A 22,589-nucleotide genomic window follows, 5' to 3' on the forward strand; every position below is an offset into this window, starting at 1 on the left:
AGTATGATAATCTCTAAGTCCAACCATGCTTGTTCAGCCTTTTAATTGCTAGAAAAATAAGTGACCAGGAACTCTTTTTCTGCTGCCATATGACTGTACTTGTCCAGCTCTGTCTCTCTCATTTCCACCAAAAAACCCTATCAAGAATGTGTTTTCCTGGGGTGCCAGACCCAAAATCTTGGGTTACCACTTGGTCTTAATCCTCTTATATCTTTGCAGCTGACAATTCGGATGACAGTAGTGCTCTTCACAGGGTGCTTTGTCAACAAGGCCAAGGACTCATCATTTCATGAGAAACTTCATTTGCCTCGAGTGTTAAATCCACTCTTCACATAAATGTAAGTGGCCAGAGACGGCATTTCAGTCTCCAGAAAGAAAGACGTTTATGGCCTTGATGTGATATCTCTCACCTTCCGAGCAGCCTACTTGAGATCTGAGGTTTACTAAAGATTTATTACCTACAGTTGAGGCATCAGGTGTCACTCTTTAGGTGGCAAGACCCTAGTTCCCTGAAGTTAATATACAAAGCCATTCTCAGGCTATTTAATCTCCGTCAGCACCGAAATCCTCTATTTCATCCCCCTCTCACTGGGGTTCTTTTGTTACCGACACTCACAGTCAGTCCGGACCAAGCACTCAGAATAACTGCTTAATGGCAGTAGGTTTTCCCAGCACACACAAAGCAGAGTCCTTTGGCTGCAGCGTTAGCACCGGGGGCTCCTGATGCCTAATGCTGGGATGGTAATTTCTCAATAAGATCTGTGCTCAGTTATTAATGCTCCTTCATACTGTGCCGTCCAAGGGAAGTCTGCCCCCAACCCTGAGACAGGCAGCATCTGGCTATTTCTCTTTCATGACGTTTCCCGTTTACATGACCTGAGCAGAGGGGAGAATGCACGCTTTGATGTCAGCCAAAATGTTAATCTGCTTTAAAACAAAAGCCGTTCTTGTTCTTAGTCACCCTGATCGACCCTGGAGTCCTGAGGGTTGTGCCTGGGCTCCAAGATTAGCTCTGAAGTTTCTTTTGTGTTTACTAACAACAAAACACACATTCTTTGAGTCTGGGTTATACATTCCACTCGATAATATTAATAAAATTTAGAGAACACAGTAGCTCTAATTTTCAGTGCTAGTATAGAAGGACTCTATGCTCAGGTGAATAAAAGCGGCATAGCTCTGTTTATAGTGCTGAAGGAAAACCAAATGAATAGCTCTTTGGAAAGGTGGGCAGATCACTTAGGATGTGGTCACAAGGATGTTGACATAAATAAGTCAAAGACGCTGCATATCTTTCGCGCTATCATTTCTTTTCCTTGTCTAGAGAGGCAAGAGTTATTTTATTTAGAGGCAAGAAAGGAAACATCCTGTTTCATCCTTTTGAAGGCTCATGTATTTGGGGAACTTCCTTCTTTCCCACTGACAGCATGCTCCTTTCCTGGGAAGGATCTTCTGCTGGTGGGAGTGTACCCTCTTGCACTGGCCAGCAAGGGTCTGACCCTTAGCTCAGTACTGTGTCTGGTTCTGAGCACACAGTGGAAATGGGATTTGGAAAATCTGTGAAGATTCACAGGAGAGCACAAAGCGATTCAGGGCAAGACCTATGTGGACAGGTAAAGTGACGACGGATTGCTTGGCTTGAAGTAAGGATCTTAGGCATGTGTACGGCACTTAAATAGAAAAATGATGAGGATGACCATCAATTCTCAGTATTTTTTAAAAATAGATCTTTATTGGGGTATAATTACTTCACAATACTGTGTTCGTTTCTGTTGTACAACAAAGCGAATCAGCCACATGCATGCACATGTCCCCATATCCCCTCCCTCTTGAGCCTCCCTCCCCTCCTCCCTATCCCACCCCTCTAGGTCATCGCAAATCACCAAGTCAATCTCCCTGTGCTATGCTGCTGCTTCCCACCAGCCAACTATTTTACATTCGGTAGTGTATGTATGTCGATGCTACTCTCACTTCGCCCCAGCTTCACCCTCCCATCCCACATCATCAAGTCCATTTTCTATGTCTATCTCTTTATTCCTGCCCTGCAACTAGGGTCATCAGTACCATTTTTTTTTTCAGATTCCATATATATGCGTTAGCATACGGTATTTGTTTTTCTCTTTCTGACTGACTTCACTCTGTATGACAGACTCTAGGTCCCTCTACCTCACTTACAAATAACTCAATTTCGTTTCTTTTTATGGCTGAGTAACATTCCATTGTATATATGTGCCACGTCTCCTTTATCCATTCATCTGTCGATGGACACTTAGGTTGCTTCCATGTCCTGGCTATTGAAAATAGTGCTGCAATGAACACTGTGGTACATGACTCTTTTTGAATTATGGTTTTCTCAGGGTATATGCCCAGTAGTGGGATTGCTGGGTCATCTGGTAGTTCTATTTTTAGTTCTTTTAAGGAACCTCCATTCTGTTTTCCGTAGTGGTTGTATCAATTTACATTCCCACCAACAGTGCAGGAGGGTTCCTTTTTCACCACACCCTTTCCAGCATTTACTGTTTCTAGATTTTTTGATAATGGCTGTTCTGACTGGCATGCCATTCTGACCAGCGTGAGGTGACACGTCATTGTAGTTTTGATTTGCATTTCTCTAATAATTAGTGATGTTGAGCATCTTTTCGTGTGCCTCTTGGCCATCTGTATGTCTTCCTTGGTGAAATGTCTATTTAGGTCTTCCGCCCATTTTTTAAAAATCTATTTATTTATTTATTTATTTATTTATTTTTGGCTGTGTTGGGTCTTTGTTTCTTTGTGAGGGCTTTCTCTAGTTGTGGCAAGTGGGGGCCACTCTTCATCGCAGTGCATGGGGCGCTCACTGTCGCGGCCTCTCTTGTTGCAGAGCACAGGCTACAGACGCACAGGCTCTGTAGTTGTGGCTCACGGGCCCAGTTGCTCCGCGGCATGTGGGATCTTCCCAGACCAGGGCTCGAACCCATGTCCCCTGCCTTGGCAGGCAGATTCTTAACCACTGCGCCACCACGGAAGCCCTTCTGCCCAATTTTTAACTGGATTGTTTGTTTTTTTAATATTGAGCTCCATGAGCTGTTTGTATTTTTTGGAGATTAATCCTTTGTCTGTTGTTTCATTTGCAAATATTTTCTCCCATTCTGAGGGTTGTCTTTTTGTCTCGTTTATGGTTTCCTTTGCTGTGCAAAAGTTTAATTAAGTCCTATTTGTTTATTTTTGTTTTTATTTCTGTTACTCGAGGAGGTGGGTCAAAAAAAGATCTTGCTGTGGTTTATGTAAGAGTGTTTTTCCTATGTTTTCCTCCATTTGTAGTTTATTTTTGTGTATGGTGTTAGGTAGTGTTCTAATTTCATTCTTTTACTTGTAGCTGTCCAGTTTTCCCAGCACTGCTTATTGAAGAGGCTTTCTTTTCTCCATTGTATGTTCTTGCCTCCTTTGCCGTAAATTAGGTGACCATATGTGTGTGGGTTTATCTCTGGGCTTTCTATCCTGTTCCATTGATCTATATTTCTGTTTTTGTGCCAGTACCATACTGTCTTGATTACTGTAGCTTTGTGGTATAGTTTGAAGTCAGGGAGCCTGACTCCTCCAGCTCCATTTTTCTTTCTCAAGATTGCTTTGGCTATTTGGGGTCTTTTGTGTTTCCATACGAATTGTAAAATTTTTTGTTCTAATTCTGTGAAGAATGCCGTTGGTAGTTTGTTAGGGATTGCATTAAATCTATAGATTGCTTTGGGTAGTATAGTCATCTTCACGATATTGATTCTTGCAATCCAAGAACATGGTATATTTCTCCACCTGTTTATGTCGTCTTTGATTTCTTCCATTAGTGTTTTATAGTTTTCTGAGTACAAGTCTTTCACCTCCTTAGGCAGGTTTATTCCTAGGTATTTTATTCTTTTTGTTACAACGGTAAATGGGAGTGTTTCCTTAATTTCTCTTTCTGATTTTTCGTTGTTGGTGTATAGGAATGCCAGAGACTTCTGTGCATTAATTTTGTATCCTGCAACCTTACCAAATTCATTGATTAGTTCTAGTAGTTTTCTGGTGGCATATTTAGGATTCTCTGTGTATAGTATCATGTCATCAGTAAACAGTGACAGTTTTACTTCTTCTTTTCCAATTTGTATTCCTTTTATTTATTTTTCTTCTCTGATTGCCGTGGCTAGGACTTCCAAAACTATGTTGAATAAGAGTGGTGAGAGTGGACATCCTTGTCTTGTTCCTGATCTTAGTGGAAATGCTTTCAGTTTTTCACCATTGAGAATGATGCTTGCTGTGGGTTTGTCATATATGGCCTTTATTATGTTAAGGTAGGTTCCCTCTATGCCCATTTTCTGGACCTTTTTTTAATATCATAAATGGGTATTGAATTTTGTTGAAAGCTTTTTCTGCATCTATTGAGATGATCATATGGTTTTTATTCCTTAATTTGTTAATGTGATGTATCACATTGATTGATTTGCATATATTGAAGAATCCTTGCATCCCTGGATAAATCCCACTTGATCATGGTGTATGATCCTTTTAATATGCTGTTGGATTCTGTTTGCTAGTATTTTGTTCAGGATTTTTGCATCTATGTTCATCAGTGATATTGGTCTATAATTTTCTTTTTTTGTGATATCTTTTTCTGGTTTTGGTATCAGGGTGATTGTGGCTGCGTAGAATGAATTTGGGAGTGTTTCTCCCTCTGCAATTTTTTGGAAGAGTTTGAGAAGGATCGGTCTTAACTCTTCTCTAAATGTTTGATAGAATTCACCTGTGAAGCCATCTGGTCCTGGACTTTTGTTTGCTGGAATATTTTTAATAACAGTTTCAATTTCATTTTGTGATAGGTCTGTTTATATTTTTTAATTCTTCCTAGTTCAGTCTTGGAAAATTGTACCCTTCCAAGAATTTTTCCATTTCTTCCAGGTTGTCCATTTTATTGGCATATAGTTGTTTGTAGTAGTCTCTTATAATCCTTTGTACTTCTGCAGTGTCAGTTGTGATTTCTCCTTTTTCATTTCTAATTTTATTGATTTGTGTCCTCTCCCTTTTTTTCTTGATGAGTCTGGCTAAGGGTTTATCAATTTTGTTTATCTTCTCAAAGAACCAGTTTTTAGTTTTATTCATCTTTGCTATTGTTTTCTTTGTTTCTATTTCATTTACTTCTGCTCTGATCTTTATGATTTCTTTCCTTCTACTGACTGGGTTTTCTTTGTTCTTCTTTCTCTATTGTTTTAAGTGTAGGGTTAGATTGTTTATTTGAGAATTTTCTTGTTTCTTGAGGTGAGATTGTATTGCTATAAACTTCCCTCTTAGAACTGCTTTTGCTGCGTCCCATAGGTTTTGGATCATGGTGTTTTCATTGTCATTTGTTTCTATGTATTTTTTAATTTCTTCTTTGATTTCTTCAGTGATCTCTTGGTTATTTAGTAGCACACTGTTTAGCTTCCATGTATTTGTGTTTTTTACAGTTTTTTTTTCCTGTAATTGATTTCCAATCTCATAGTGTTGTTGTGGTCAGAAAAGATGCTTGATACAATTTCAGTTTTCTTAAATTTTCTGAGGCTTGATTTGTGACCCAAGATGTGATCTATCCTGGAGAATGTTCCATGTGCACTTGAGAAGAAAGTGTATTCTGCCACTTTTGGGTGGAATGTTCTATAAATATCAATTAGATATATCTGGTCTATTGTGTCATTTAAAGTTGTGCTTCCTTATTTATTTTCTGTTTGGATGATCTGTCCATTGGTGTAAGTGGGGTGTTAAAGTCCCCTACTATTATTGTGTTATTGTCGATTTCTCCTTTCATGGTTGTTAGTATTTGCCTTATGTTTTGAGGTGCTCCTATGTTGGGTGCATAAACATTTATAATTGTTATATCTTCTTCTTGGATTGACCCTTTGATTACTATGTAGTGTCCCTCCTTATCTCTTGTAACAGTCTTTATGTTAAAGTCTATTTTATCTGATGTGAGTAATGCTATTCCAGCTTTCTTTCTTTTTTTTTTTTTTTTGCAGTACGCGGGCCTCTCACTGTTGTGGCCTCTCCCGTTGCGGAGCGCAGGCTCAGCGGCCATGGCTCACAGGTCCAGCCGTTCTGCGGGATCTTCCTGGACCGGGGCACGAACCCGTGTCCCCTGCATTGGCAGGCGGACTCTCAACCACTGCACCACCAGGGAAGCCCTCCAGCTTTCTTTTGATTTCCATTTGCATGGAATATCTTTTTCCATCCCTTCACTTTCAGTCTGTATGTGTCCCTAGGTCTGAAGTGGGTCTCTTGAAGACAGCATAATATGGTCTTGTTTTTGTATCCATTCAGCCAGTCTGTGTCTTTTGGTTGGGGCATTTAATCCATTTACATTCAAGATTATTATTGATATGTATGTTCCTATTAACATTTTCTTAATTGTTTTGGGGTTTTTTTGGTGGGTCTTTTTCTTCTCTTGTGTTTCCTGCTTAGAGCAGTTTCTTTAGCATTTGTTGTAAAGGTGTTTTTGTGGTGCTGAATTCTCTTAGCTTTTGCTTCTCTGAAAAGCTTTTGACTTCTCCATTGAATCTGAATGAGATCCTTGCTTGGTAGAGTAATTTTGGTTGTAGGTTTTTTTCTTTCATCACTTTAAGTATGTCCTGCCACTCCCTTCTGGCCTGCAGAGTTTCTACTGAATCAGATGATAACCTTATGGGGATTCCTTTGTATGTTATTTTTTGGTTTTCCCTTGCTGCTTTTAATATTTTTTTCTTTGAATTTAATTTTTGTTCGTTTGATTAATATGTGTCTTGGTGTGTTTTTCCTAGGGTTTATCCTATATGGGACTCTCTATGCTTCCTAGACTTGGGTGACTATTTCCTTTCCCATGTTAGGGAAGTTTTCAACTATAATCTTTTCAAATATTTTCTCAGACCCTTTCTTTTTCTCTTCTTCTTCTGGGACCCCTATAATTTGAATGTTGGTGCATTTAGTGTTGTCCCAGAGGTCTCTGAGAATGTCTTCAGCTCTTTTCATTCTTTTTTCTTTATTCTGCTCCTTGGCAGTTATTTCCACCATTTTGTCTTCCAGCTCATTTATTTGTTCTTCTGCCTCAGTTATTCTGTTATTGATTCCTTCTAGTGTATTTTTCATTTCAGTTATTATGTTGTTCATATCTGTTGTTTGTTCTTTAATTCTTCTAAGATCTTTGTTAAACATTTCTTGTATTTTCTCAGTCTGTGCCTCCATTCTGTTTCTGAGATTCTGGATCGTCTTTACTATCATTACTCTGAATTCTTTTTCAGGTAGATTGCCTATTTCCTCTTCATTTATTTGGTCTTGTAGGTTTTTACCTTGCTCCTTCATCTGTGACATATTTTTTTGCTGTCTCATTTTTTTTTTTTTTAGTAAGTGTGATTGTGTTCCTATCTTACTGGTTGTTTAGCCTGAGGCTTCCAACACGGGGGTTTGTAGGCTATTGGGTAGAGCTGAGTCTTGGTGCTGAGATGAGGAACTCCGTCAGACCTCACTCCAATGATGAATATTCCCTGGGGTCTAAGGTTCTCCGTTAGTTCAGTGGTTCATATGAGGGAGGCCTGGGAGATCAGGAGGGGCAGGTGGGAGGGACCCTCCGGGAGGAGCTGAGCAGGAGAGAAGCAGAGGGCAATTGCCCTGCCCACTAGGGCCTGGGGAGCCTCCTGAACTCCCAGGCTGATCCCCTGCCCTCCAAAGCCCTCTCCAGGCTGCATAGCTCCTTGGGGGCATAGGAGGGAGGACAGGGAGATCAGGAGAGGCAGGCAGGAGGGGCCCTCCCAGACGGAGGAGCAGGAGAGGAGAGGAGGGCGTTTGCCCTGCCCATTCAAGCCCAGGAAGCCTGCTAGGCTCCCAGGTGAGGTCCCCTGCCCTCTGAGACCAGAGGTGTAGGGCACCCTGGGCCCCTTCTGTTCCTTGAGCCTAAGCCACACCCTCCACAGCCCCCAGGGCCTTTTTCAGCCCTGTGGGTCCTGAGCATTTTGCCCCACCCACTGCCCAAACCTCACCCTTTCTTAGGCCCCACCCTCCACAGCCAGGGCCTTCCCCCCCCACCCTTTTTTTTTTCTCTTCTTCTTTTTTTACTATTGTGATATTGTTGTACCTTCCGGTCATTGATTCATCTTTATTTTTATATTCTTCCTAACATATCTGTTAGTTTCCTAATTTTATTTTTTACTTTGTTATTTATTTTATTTTTTTTGGCTGCCCCAGGCGGCTCGTGGGATCTTGGTTCATGAACCCAGGGTTGGGCTGAAGCTCCTGCGGTGGGAGCTCTGAACTCTCAGTATTTTTAAAGTGAAAACACACAGGCTTAAATGGTCCAGGGACCTTGTTTCCAGCATATCACCCTGTCTTTTCTTGTCCTCTATCTCCAGTTTCTGATCCTTTCAGCATATAAATGTATTTAAACCTCTTCTATTAAAAAAAAAAAAAAGAAACAATCCCTTACTTGATCTCATTCTCTGGTTAAACCTCATCTCTTAATCCACAGCCAGGCATCTTAAAATGTAGGCTGGTCTTCATTTCTCCAGCTCTCATTCTGACCTCTGTATCCTGCGGGAGAGCCCTTATTCTCACTGAAACTGCTTTGCTCAGGCCACCAATGACCTTTTAGTGCTAAATCCTATGGTACCATCTTCTTTAACTTTCTGTTTTTTCAAACTTACACAATTATTTCAAACTTACAGAAAAATGGCAAGAATAGCACAGAGAACCCCCAAATATCCTCACTTATCCACCACTTTTTAACATTTAGCCGCATTTCTTCATTCTCTCTCTTTCTGTAGATCTCCCACTCTCCATTTGTAGACAAACAAATCTACATTCTGTCATTTATAGTATTATTGTTTGTATCATCATTACTTAGTTTGTCTGAATCATTTGAAACTTGCATATATGAGTTGCATACATCACTCCCTTTTCGTGGCACCTTTTTACTTGTCTTCTCTGCAGAGTTGAACCCTGTTCACTGATTTCCCTTCCTTGAAGTTTTCATGTCTCAGGTTCCATGACACTGTTTTATCCTGGCCAGCTTTCTGCCTCTCTGGCAATCCCTTTGTAATCTTTTACCTTCTCTACCTCTGCTCTCCCTTAAAATATTCTTACCAATTTCTCCAGGGCCCTGTTCTTGACCTTCCTTTCTTCTCCCACTACCTACAATTCCTGGGGCAGCTCAGCAATTCCCATGGCTGCAACCCACCAGGGAATTCTTATGATGCAAATGTATACAGGTTAACTCAGATGTCTCTCCTGAGTTCTAGGTCCTCCTCCCTACAGTCACCTCCTAACTCAACGTCAGGCCCACTGCTGGCCTCACGCACCCCTCTTTCATTCCCAGAACCAAAGCCCTCCTTTTCTTGCTCAGTGGTGTTGGTGCCACTAATCAGACACTCAGAAACTGTTCTCTTTCTCTCTCCCACATTCACCTTGTATTTAAGCAATTGCTAAGTTTGTTCATTCCACTTTCTGACCACCTCAAGGCAGGGGCTGAGGGGGATCAGGTGCTGTCCTAACCTGCCAGGAGTTCAGTCCAGCCAGTGGAAAAAGATATACCCAGCGTCCGGCAAAGCGAACTGATGGCATGTGGAGTGTGGGGCAAACAGAGCAAATGCTGCCACCTTTCCAGTTCTCTCATCATCTCTTGCAGAAATTACAGCAGAAGTCGCCTGACTGGTTTCGCTGTCTCTGCAATCTTATTATTCTTTTCCAGTCTATTCTTCAGACCTTGGCAGTTTGTTAACATGCAAGCCCAATGATGTCATTAACCTGCTTACAATTTGCCAATGGCTTCCTGCTCTCCGTAGGATAAAATTGAAAATCTTTTGATCGGCATAAAAAGCCTTTCATGGCTCCTCGCTGACCTGCCCAGCCCTGTGTCCCTCATGCTTTGCCCTTTAGCTACTGAACTCCAGGTAATACTCAGGACAGGCTAGATTGCCCTGCATTTTTACACCTCTGCTCCCATTCGTCTGCTTGGCATATTTTGACTCATCCTTCTAGGGGCAGCTCAGGTGCTCTCTCTTTTCAGGAAGCTTTTCCTGTCTTTTTAGAGCAGAATTAGGTGCTCTTTTAGTTACACTAAAAGAAAGAATTAAATTATACCTACTTTTATATCACTGCATTATAATGATTACATAACTGCTTTCCCACTACCAAAAGTTTTAAGCTCCTTGAGGGTAGGAATCTTTTTCTTTTTTAAAAAAGGATTTTTTGTCAAGTTTTATTTACTTTTCTGAAGAGTTTTTAAAAAAAAAAACATGTCTTTTGGGCTAGTCACCTAAAAGCTAGTGGTTGGAATATAGTAGGTACTCAATAAATATTTGTCGTCTGAATTATTTTGATTTCACGTAAAGGTATTTCTTAGTAGTGAGTTACTCATTGTTAGAGTAAGTTTACTGAGGGATATGCAGATTCTCTGAAAATCATCTTTCAAGAAAAAGATTTCAAATGAGGCCCATTTTCACTTGAGATTCACTAAATGACCTTTAAATGGTTTTTTAATCAACCATTAAATATTGAGATCAGCTTTGGGTGAAGCAATGTGCTAGGAGGTGGAGAGGAATACAATGCTAAGGTTCAAGGAGCTTATCATGTAGTTGGTACAAAAGAAACACAGGCAACAGCTAATAAGACAGTGGCCGAATAGGATTAAACCCTGGCGGAGTGGTCCCAGCCACAGGCACACCAGGACAGGGGTGGGAGAGGCAGGAGGGGGACCACAGAGAAGCCATCTGAGCTGGGTAGTTGAAGAGGAGAAAAAAAGTCAGCCTGGAGGTTTGTATACTGAGTGCCCCGCCAGCATGCAGGACGCGCAGCGAACACCTAACAAATCCTTTCCGAAAAAAGAAAGGGAAACATCCCTTGGGCTGCTCGGTCTTGCTGTCATTTAGATGCGACAATCTTAAGATGCTTTGCTCCTTATTGCCTTTCCTCAGGAGTGGGTTAGAAACAGATGAGTCTTGTACCCTCAGAGATGAAACAGTATCCTTTTTGCTTTCTTCTGATTTTCCTCTGTACGAAGTTTTTTACTGTCTCTGCCTAGGGCCATGCCATGCGTTAAGCACCGTGATTTTACCTTGATTATTTTATCATTGGCCGAGACTCCTAGTGACAAGTGTGAAAGCTAGAGTTTGCAAGAATCCTACATGCTTCAACTGTGTTTCCTATAGTAATTTAAGTAACTAGAGATAAAGGATCATAGATTTATAGCATTTTGCAGCTGGGATGGACCTTGTAGTTCATTTCAGCCAATGCTTCGTTTAAGAAAAAAGAAACTTAAGGCTCGGGGGAAGCTGAGATTTGCCCAAGTCATGCATTGAGTAAATGGCAGGTCAGGGCCCAGAGCTCCCTGTCTTCTGACCCAGTCCTTTACCCACAACACATAACAAGCCTTAAGGCGTTTCCTTTGTCCCCTCGATCCTGTTGGCCGAGCTGCCTAGGCTCTCCATCAGGTCTGGTAGGAGACCCTGTCCTCTGGGTCCACTTCTAGGAGACATTTGTCCCCATCCTCCCAACTTCTGGGTGTGGCCTCCCTGACATCAGCTTTCAGGAAGCTTCAGGTGAATGGCTGTTTTCATTTCTTTCTTTCTTTCTTTCTTTCTTTCTTTTTTTTTTTGGCAACTCTAAGAGTAGCCTGGAGGCTACTGCAGAGGCAAAAAGATGATTTGAGCTGTCCCTCTTTTCTAACTTTTCTGAAACTGGAATGAATTTTATTCTTCTTATTATTACTTTTCCACTGTTCATAGTTTTAACTAATGACGTCAACAGGCCCTACAGGCTGGGTGATTTCAAAGGGCTTTATCCCTTATGAAGCAGGTATAAAACCCGGTACAAGAGCAACTGCCCCATGTAATACTATACACTGGATTAAGAAGACATCAGCTGCTAGAACTTTTCTTGATTCTTCTAGAAAAACAATCAGTGGGGACGGTTTCATAAAAATCTTCCCTGAAACCATATTGTGATTTCAAAGTAGTAAATCCATGGCCAAAAAAAGGGATGTCATCACGCTAAATTACTAGGTAGTAGGCGTTTATGTTCTGCAAATGAGGGCTCAGTGAGGCTCTAGGGATTCCCACCCATTTTTAGGGACCATATCACCCATCACCTAGGGATACTATATGACTGATAACTCCTAAAGGAGACAGACTTGGGAGCAGCACAGTATTGGACAGTATTTTGGAACTGTGATTTTTTTTTCCTGCCTGTATTTTCTCCATGCCATTCCTCTGAATGTTTGAAGAGTGATATGATGATTTTTCTCTAGGAAATAGAACGCTGGGAAAGTGGGTAGGGTTGGCTAGCTGAGCAAGTAATGACCCATCTGGGCAGAAGGCAGTCTTACCATCAGAAGGTGGGTAGCTATTCTCAGGCATAAGAATAAACCCTTAAGTGATAAGATCTCAGTCACAAACATCACTTAGATCCAGCAGTAACCCTTGAAACACACTTAAAATTCAATCTAGCAGGTGACCTTTAGCTGTTGGGCTTTCTGATGCCATTTGTCTTCAGGGTCGATAGTGACATTTCCAGTCTCTCTGGTGTTCTGAATAGACGTCTTGTCAGTTACTCTGACGGGGTAGGAGATCTAAGGGGGTAAAACATATACAGCACGTTAACTGGATTCATTTTAGTCTTATGGCCATGGGGCTCGAGTCTGTACTCTAGAAAGAGGTCCTGCAGGGTTACGTTTTATTTATAGTTCATTTCAAGGATTCATCTCAGTCCTTAGGTATCTGGATTATTCCCAAGGAAAATGGGAATAAACAATGTTTTCTCTTGCAGGGATGATGTGAGAATTTGTGTTTTGAGGTCAAACTACTAATTATTGGGTTGGCCAAAAAATTCATTCCGTAAGATTATGGGAAAAACCCGAATGAATTTTTTGGCCAACCCAATACTTAAATGCTCAATACATACTCAGGGGACCTGATTTTCGAACAGTTATCTGAGCCGGACGCTGCAACTAATGTTTAAGTATACCAAACAAATTATGAAATAACACTATACCCCGAGATGATGATAAGAACAACAAAAATAACTAATATACATCGAATGCTCATGATAGCTGTCCTAACCTAAGCACTTCGTATACATTAGTTAATTCTCACAACAGTCTTACCAGGTATGTACCTTTTATTATCCCCTTTTTGCAAATGACAAAACTGAGGAACAGAGAGGTTAAGTAACTTGCCCAGAATCAACAGCTAGTAAGCAGAGGAGCCAGGCAGTCTAACTCCAGAGACTGTACATTTAGCGATTTTGCTAAATTAACTCACTTATTGGAAATATCATCTTTGACTTGCAGACTTTGTAGTTTTGACACCCCATAAATTGGAAGGATGTAGGTTAGTGGTGCTCAACTTTAGAAAGATATTAGAATAACCTAGGAAGCTTTTAAAAGTTAATGTTCTGGTCCCATCCCAGATCAATTAAATCAGAAGCTCTGGGGGTGTCCCCAGATATAAGACTCGTACTTTAAAAGCTCCCCAGGGGCTTCCCTGGTGGCGCAGTGGTTGGGAGTCCGCCTGCCGATGCAGGGGACACGGGTTCGTGCCCCGGTCTGGGAAGATCCCACATGCCGCGGAGCGGCTGGGCCCGTGAGCCATGGCCGCTGAGCCTGCGCGTCCGGAGCCTGTCCTCCGCAACGGGAGAGGCCACAACAGTGAGAGGCCCGCGTAACGCATAAAAAAAAAAAAAAAAAAAAAAAAAGCTCCCCAGGTGGGTCTAACCTGAAGACAGGTTTGGGAGCCAGTGATGAAGGCAGCTGTGTGGGATTTCGGTCCCCAAATTATTGATGGATTTAGGTCCCCAAATTATTGATGGATTTAAGTCCCCAAATTATTGATGGATTTAGGTCCCCAAATTATTGATGGATTTAGGTCCCCAAATTATGGAGGCTCTCATTAGCTACCTGTTTTAAGTCAAGGAATTAGATTGTCTTCTGTGCTATATGGAATTCTAGCCACCAGGTAGCATTTCAGAAAGCAAACTTAAAGTTCTGCCATAGTAATGTTGGCAAAGATTCTGGCGGTAATTATCCAGTACACGCTCTATCAACAACGTCTATCCAGTACACCTGGTAGACGTTCCTCCCCTCACTGCCTAATCACTTGCCCCTTCTCCAGGCAGGAGTTATCTGCTTGTCACTATTCGCATAGGTTTAAAGATCTTGACAGAGAAAGAAGGAACAAGGTGGCTTGTGAACAGTTCCTTTCTGTGGGAGACCTGGTCCTTTCAAACACTCCCTGGAGTAAAATGTTAGACCTTTGAATCTCTGTTGTATCAGTGATAAACATTATTTTCCATCCTCCAGAAACCTAAATGCTATAAGGCTCTTCCTTATAAGAGCAGTGATAGGTCTGTCTGTAATTTCTATCCCTCTGCCCTTTGAAATAACGTAGAATAAGTCAATCCCTCTGTCGGAAAACAGCCCTAAACTGGTAGAACCTAAGATGCCTTCCCCAAGCCTTCTCTTATATAGAAGACTTCTCAAGATGTCTTTGTCATTCCTCCTGGGAAAGATTATTCATATGGGGTCCTGTGACCACCCTGCTTTGTCACCTGCAAATGCTGGTCTCCCCATTTCTAAACTGATGTCCTTAATTTTAAAATTTAGATTCAGGATTTGATACTTGTTTTGTTAAATTTCCCCTGGTGGGCTGTGTGGTGTGAGAAGTAGCAAGGTGGAACGCTGGAAAGAGCATGGGATTTAGAATCTGTTATGGCTGGGTTTAAATTCTCCCTCTGCTGCTGACTTTTTATGCAGACTAGTATTCAATGCAGAAAGAGGCAAAAATACTTGTTAAATATTAACTGGTAAGCAGGCAGTTGACAGTGAAGATAACCTCATTCCTCACCACTCAAGGTGGCTTCTCTGACACAAGAAAGACAATTTGTTCCTTTTGTTTTGGGTGTAACCCCCTCTCTCCCTGAATGCCTCCCTATCACAATTGCCCTACTAATATATACAAATAAGGGAAATAGTGTGAAAGTTTCAGTACTTAAAGGATCTGAAAATGGGAAAAAATGAAAATATAACTTTTTCCATGTTTGAATTCTCACCGCTAATACAAGGTACAAAATGTACTGTTGGATCATGGCGATTTTTAAATGACAGGCGGAAGTAATGAACAGATTTTGAGTGATTACCTACTCTGCAAATGGAAAACTTCACAATACCATGCAACAGTTTAACTTGTGCTGAGATGGAAAGTTTGGAGTTGTAAATGCTATAAATGCCCAAGGTCAGGAACCGCTTCTCGTGTTTCCATCTCTCAGTCCCTCACTGGTTCCAGAAACATGGGATGACGGTAAAAGTATTAGATTTCACAACTTCTGTCATCATTTGCTCAAAGGCTTCGGTCCCTTACTGCCATGACGTTAAACAGATACACAACTCATTTAAAAGAAAAATCACCTCCATCCTGGAGGAGAAATGAAGGTCGGGGCAGGAAAAGAAATCGAAATAGGCTGCCTAAGCAGGCGAGGACATCCCCCTTTTTTAAACGTCAAACACGCAATGTCTTGGACAAGCTGGAGCTTGTCCAAGCTTTATTCCTAGATCTGCCACTAGGGGGTTTGATTCCGGCTTTTGTAAAGGGGACTTAGTTAATTTGGTTTTTCACTGGTGATATTCATTGTTTGATTAACAACGATGGGATCCCTTATGGAGCTCTGATAAAAATTTTACAAATGAAAAATACATTGTCCTACGCTTCCTTCCCCAGAGAACATAGGATGTATAATATTTCCATCCACAGGCTGTTTTGGTAGAACTTGGTGTCTGAATCACTCCACCGAGTCTCTGAGTGAGTAAAACATACTTCTACATTATCTCTTTGAAAGTGGAATGGGACACAACCTCTGCTAGCTATTTCTTTTTTTTCCTTGGTGAACCATTCTATTAATACCAATCAAATCGAGAAAATGATCAAATGAAATTGATTTTGAGCAGCATAAGCTGTGTAATGTCTATTCTGTTAAATTGGGGCCATAATTGCTTCTCCACTGAAAAGATACAACAAAGACAGCAATCATGGCATGTCATTATCCCAGACTAGAAAACCGGCCTTTGCTGGGAGGACTTCAAAGGCTTGTGGTTCTCGAATTGCATTTGCTGCTATTGTCGGAGCGCAGGCAATCTTGATTAGGTGTTTACACTGAGGTAAGGCGCAGAGCGGAGCGCCTGAGTGCCTGGGTCTAGAGCCATTAAAAAATTGTACATTATGTCCCTGGCTTTGAAGTGAGGGTTTATATGTAGGAGAGCAACTCAGATTGAGTACAGCTGAGCTACATTGGGCAGCTACTTCTCTCTCAAAGAAACTCATCAGGTGCTTGGAGAATCAGCGCCACAGAAAAAGTTGATGCTTTTCCAAGAGCTGTATGTGAGTCACTGTGTGTCCGCAGAGACACACACTGAAACATGTTTAAATAGAATATCACTGTGTGGTCCTGCAGTCGCAGGAGGTTCGGGTCCTTTTTTCCTCTCTACTGTTTTCTGTTAATAACCTTGTGTTTAGATGTCCTGGGGAGTCTCGCATTAATTTATTAGGTTCCTTGTTGTTCTCATTCCTTGATGGTGTTAACAACGAGCGTATATCCCAGTTAAAATAGGCCAGAGAGTCCTAATTTTCTAAATGTGGTATTTGCTTGCCATCATTCCAACACAGCTGTTACTGAATCCCTCTCTTTGGGGCGTAATCAGCGGACTCAGTTGATGTTTCTTTGTTAACTTGGCTAATGAGTGATCTGCAGTTTTAACTGTGCTATTTCTAATACACTTTGCTCTGTATCAGTCTGCACCTGCTAAGATCAATGGTACTGCCCCCTGTATTGACAAACGGCCAGCAGAAGAGGTGGAGGCACGGCAACACAGAGAGCCTGCCACGGTCAGGCTCCAACACGGGGATTTAGTACAGCTGTTTGAATTATCTGGGGATTTGTATTATTCAGCTATTTAGAGACAAGACACCTGAAACCTGAAATGTTTTGGCTCTGCCTGGCCACCTTCTCCATCCTGTAGAACACTTCGTAATGTATCAGTGTTTAGCACTTACGGGCTCAGGAAGAAATTGACGACACTGACACCTCTGGATATAGTATTTTTACATTCATTTTCCAGATAAGATACTTGAGCTTTTAACAACCCCAAACTAATTATGCCAGTCCCCTACTTTAAAATCCTTTGATGCTTTTACATTGCCCTTCCCTTTTAAGGTTTATAAGGCCCTACATCCTCTACTCTTCAGCCTCCCCTCCCTGCTCTCTTTAGACTGTACTTTTTCAGGTCTGCCGTTGGGCCACATGCCTTGGGTCCACACACAGGGCCATTCTTTGACTGGAAGGTCCCCTTTACCTCACTTATTCTGACCAATCCCATTCGCTGTTCTAGCCTTGGCTGAAATATAGTTAGCCTTCCCTGATACCCTGGAGGAGGTTGTAACAGATGCACCTGAGCTCATGGCCTTAGTGCTCTGTCCTTTCCCTTGCGTGACAAGTTTCACCCTGGTCATTATGTTTGTCTCGCCTCTAGATGTTAAGTCCCATGAGGGCAGGAAAAGTAGGGACTCCGTGCTGCACTGTTCGGCTCCAGAGGCGCTACTCCCATGAGCTACGTGGTGGTTCTGGATGTGCCTGGCGCATATGTGCTCAATAAATGTTACTGAGTGAGAAGATCAATCTACATTGCTCACTGGACGCTCCGTTTACATCAGAACACATCTAATCTAGCGTTTATCTGGCTAGATCTGTGGTTTATATTAAAGCCTGGAGGCTGTCAGCAAAACAAGGTGGAAGCTAGGATCCCATCTCTGTTCTTTCCCTCGCTGGTTCGGCCCCAGGCCCAATGGCCCTTCAGCACTTCAGCCCTCGGAATTTGCTGTTCCCTTTTCCAAGGAAGCCCTTTCTTCAAACATTTGCCTGGCGGTTTCTCCCACCTCCTCTGTGATCTATTTACAGTTGTAACCCCGCTCCCAGCATCCCCTCTCCCTCTGCTGTGCTTCATTTCTCTCCTCACCATTACATCACCTACTAGTACGCTGATGATCTGTTTTGTCTATTGTCTGTCTCCTCCTAATAGAAAGTTAGCCCCACAAAGGCTGGGATTTTTGTCTGCTTTGTTCACGGATGTATTCCAAGTACTTAGGACAATGCCTGACACATAATAAGCTCTTAATAATTATATGCAAATGAACGAAGCAATCAGCCGTTTTCAAGAACGTGAAAGAGATTTTTAGGAATGTGTCTGAACTTCCCGTTAACACAACTCAGAATATTGTAGGTGTGACCTCTGGTTGGTCACAGGATTCAAACTGCTCCATTACTAAAATGCTTCAGTGATTCCATGTCATGTAGAGGAAAGGCCTAACTCTCCAGCACAGTAGGCTAAAACTTGAGCATGTATCAGAATCAGTTAGAGGGCTTGTTGAAACACAGAGGTGAAGGCCTCACCCCAGAGTTTCTGACTCAGGAGATCTGGGCTGGGGCCCGAGAATTTTCATTTCTAATGAGTTGCCAGGCGGTTCTGATGCTGCTGGTCCGGGGACCACATCCTGAGAGCCCCCGCTTTAAAATGACACACAGGGGCCTACATGAAAGGCCCATGCCCATTTCTCTAGCCTAAATACGCACACGCCCATCCTCATGATCTAGTCATGTACAACACGGAAGTTCTCCTTAACTAACTTGCTAGATTAAGTAACACTCTCCAGTCCTTTCTTAAGATAGTGGGCCAAATGCTCATGGCTGGTCAGCTACTCTGTGGTATGCCTTGGTATGTCTATTTCCACTAGTTGAGTTATATAGTTACCAAGAGTCTTTTATGAGTGTTCTCAAACCTGTCTATTCCTATTGTACGTGTTGTTAAAATTATGAACTTTCTTTTTAAAGGTTAGATCATCTGGAGATATCTGAGTGTGAATAGAGAGTTGTTGTTTCCATGAAAAAATAAGTTAAATAATTTAGAATGTTCCTAGGGGAACAGTCACAAAAATCTAGTAAGATTATGATCTTAGCTCGTTTCTAAACACTTTTTAAGTTTTTACGTTGCTTTCAAGAAATCGGGGGCTTCCCTGGTGGCGCAGTGGTTGAGGGTCTGCCTGCCGATGCAGGGGACATGGGTTCGTGCCCCGGTCCTGGAAGATCCCACATGCCACGGAGCGGCCGCGCCCGTGAGCCGTGGCCGCTGAGCCTGCACGTCCGGAGCCTGTGCTCCGCAACGGGAGAGGCCACAACAGTGAGAGGCCCGCGTACCGCAAAAAAAAAAAAAAAAAAAAAGAAAAAAAAGAAATCGGAAGTGAACACCATAGATCTTTCAAACTGACGTGAGAAAGATAATACAAAACTGTAGTCCACAGAATATACACTGACAGGAAGGCCCGGCCCCTCAGTAAAAGGTTGGTGAATTAATGTGTATTTATATACTTTAAGTGAAAGTAAAGTACTTAAGGTCATCGTTTGTCACATCTGCTTTAACCACTTTACTTGATTAACTGACCAACTGCCAGGTCATGACCAGCACCGAAGTGCTTCCTCCTGTACCCACAGGTCTCTACTTAAACAGTGTCCTTTCTCACCCTCATGCCATCCCATATGCTCTCTCTGCCTGTGGTAACTTTGCTGTCCACCTCCACCTGTTACTTTCTACTTCTCCCTAAAGAGTCAGTTCAATGACCGCCTCTTCCGTGAAGCCCTCTCTGACTTCCCCCGACAGACTTGGGTACTTCTTCTTCTGGGTTCCTTTGGGGCCAGACATGTATCCAGGACAGCAGTTATCACTTGGTTCTGACTGTTTACATGTCTGCTTCCCACTTGGCCAGAAGCTCCTGAAGAGCATATACACTGACAGCAGTTTATAAAATGACCACAGGATCGTAGCATCTGGGGGAATTTGGTAAAGAGGCAAAGAATGGTTCCCATCACCATAGCTCTCGACTTTACTGCACAGCAGTGCACTATGGCCTGGGTTAGACAGCACAGAATTATCAGGTTCTCCAGGCACATCTTGGACACCTATCCTTAGACATGATTAATTCTGTTCAAGTTCTGGTTTTTGAAAGGGCGTGCTTCAGTTATGGGGAAACTTTTCTTTCCATGGATCCCTCCTCAGTAATGTCGAATTAGTGAAGTGTCACTCTACAGATCAGATAAACAAGTGCTGAATAGTGCATACAAGAAAGATGCCTTAAGAAACTTCTTGTACTGAAAAACCATAAAGTTCAATTTAAATTACGCTGTCATAAGTAAGTGTTCTTGTTGTGGTTGCACAGGGCAAAATAAAAAACAAAAGGTCAATCAGTGAACATACCCAGAGTACCTACTCTGTAGAAGCATATTTCTAATGAGTATAATATGAGATATGGGACTCAAAAACACCATCAGACTAGAGGAATTCTATAAAAAAGAATTCTGTGTTTCTAACCAAACATAATTAGAAAAAGATGATCATAATTTAAACAAAGGTAAAGTTTAATTTTATAGACAACCAAAAGTTTCACAAACCATGAAATTTAAAACCATGGAAAAGGAGAGTGTCACATCACTTCGATATTAATCTTATCCAATAGGAGGCTAATTTCAAATCAAATGTTCAATGATAAATATAACATATTTATACAGGGCTATATGACTGTGCAAAGTGTTCACATACAGCATCTTATTTGGGCATCTCAATAATCCTGGGTCTGTAGAAGAAGGCAAACATTTGTAACCTCACTCTGATGGGGAAAAACAAAGCTCAGCAAGGTTTTTTTGTATTTACCAAAGGTAATAATTGGCTCTAATAATAACGGGGCTCAAATCTGGTCTTTCAATGCCAAATTCCATTATTTAAGTCAAGAGCACAAGCTCGTTAGTCGTTTTTATTTTTTCATTTTGAAAGTGGTAAAATTCGGAACCCCCCCCCAAAACTATTTAAAAATCACATTCCTTCATAAAAGATGTAGAAAGTGCTTACTGTATGCCAGGCTCTCGGAGTTCAGAGATGAGCCTTTAGGAGCTCAGAGTCATGTAAAGACATACAGACACGTACACTAAATAGTGCGGTGTGGTGTTATGGATTCTACGGTGGATGTTCAAGGATGAGGGAGGAACTCAGAGAGTCTTCATAAAGATAGGGGACTTTGAGTTGAATCTCAGAAGGAGGCTGAGATTTTCTCAAGCAAACAAGACAGGGAAAAGTAATCCATCAGCCTGGACAGAGGCCCAGGGGAAACACTGGGTTCTGGGAGCTGTGAGTTCCCGGAGTACGACTGGAGCATAGGATGCAACGGAGGAGTGACAAAGGATGAGGCTAAAATGGCAGGAAGGAGCCAGGTCACAAAGGGCCTCGAGTACCACTCTGAGAGTCAGAATTTTATCTTGAAATCAACAGGGACTCTCATTAAGCAGGAGATTGATATGATCAGATTTGTATCTAAGAAGAACATTTGTGAAGGAAGTGGAGAAGATAGATTTGAAAGAGTTATGATGTGAAATTGCACTTCAAAACCAAAGTGTCAAATATTCATATGTTCCTTATCACCAAGTGTAAATATTTGAAATACAACTGAGACCAAAGGCAACTATTAAAGAAATATTGCCAACAAGTTGGGTACAAGACTGTAGGGTCCTATAATCCATGGGGCAGTGTTTGATTGACTGGGGACCCTCAGGAGACAGCATGGTGAGTGTGAGGTGTGTCCACCCCCGTTGTGTACAGTCTTTTGGGAGTCACATCATAGAATGGGCTGCAAGAGCCTACAGATGTTATTCTTTTGACAACACTCTGTTCTTATTCTACCTGCAGTCACGTCCCTTTCATTTTGAGACACTGTAGCCTGAAAAAAAAAAAAAGCTATTTAGGAGAACCTATTCCCGGGGTGGATTCCTTTCTCGTGGCTTAAGGAATGACCAGTGGTAATAACAGCTTCCCTTCACTGAGTGTCTGCCACGTGTCAGGAGCTTTGTATAAGCTCTTCCAATAGCCCTCCAAGGCAGAAATGGACCCCATACAATAGATGAAGAAGATAAGGTTTGAAGAGTCACTTGCTCAAATATCTAGTTGGTGGTACCACCTAGTACACGGAAAAGCCAGCATTTAACCCATGATAGTCTGACTCCCAAACCAGTGTTCTGTTTCAGTTTCATCTCTTCTCCCACTATACTGTGTTGCCCCCTAGGAGAGAATGCTGCTTCCAAGGCTGGGGTCCCAGGGCTTACACAGTCTTTTCTTTTTCATCCATTCACGTCTCAACTCGAATGATATCTCCTCAGAGAGCCCTTCCCCAAGTACCTCGCTAAACATCCCAGTTACACCCTGCTCATTACTTTATTAAAGAAAGTTGATTCAGTATCCTTTGAGATGTTTATCCCTTCCTGAAGTTATTTTGTTACATGTTTCCTGTCACCTGACTGGATGTAAGTCCCTTGAAGGCCGGGCTCTGCATGTCTTGTTTTCTGTTACATCCCTAGCACTAAGAAGAGTACCCAGCATGCACTGTTGCTCAATAAATGCTTGTTGGCTGAGTTACCTGCGACCCCAGCAACAGTCTCAAAGATGTGCTGGTGCTCAGAATGGGTAGTGGATTCTATATAGGACTTTATATTGTTTAGAAGGCCATAGCTAATTGAATAAC

General features: G+C 42.0%; 1 protein-coding gene across 2 annotated transcripts in view; it reads right to left on the minus strand.

Annotated features, from left to right (window-relative positions):
- The window catches only part of JHY (junctional cadherin complex regulator), a 67,787-nt gene that overhangs the window by 19,033 nt on the left and 26,165 nt on the right, over positions 1 to 22,589 (minus strand). Inside the window, exon 4 of one of the 2 annotated variants that reach the window (XM_032640852.1) lies at positions 12,449 to 12,562. In XM_032640852.1, the coding sequence (XP_032496743.1) occupies positions 12,449 to 12,562 (114 nt within the window). Of the gene's footprint in view, positions 1 to 11,318; positions 12,563 to 22,589 lie in introns of those variants that run through there. The other variant, XM_032640853.1, reaches the window with a different exon arrangement.

This window comes from Phocoena sinus, chromosome 8 (genome assembly GCF_008692025.1).
Source record: "Phocoena sinus isolate mPhoSin1 chromosome 8, mPhoSin1.pri, whole genome shotgun sequence".
Classification (NCBI taxonomy): Eukaryota; Metazoa; Chordata; class Mammalia; order Artiodactyla; family Phocoenidae; genus Phocoena; species Phocoena sinus.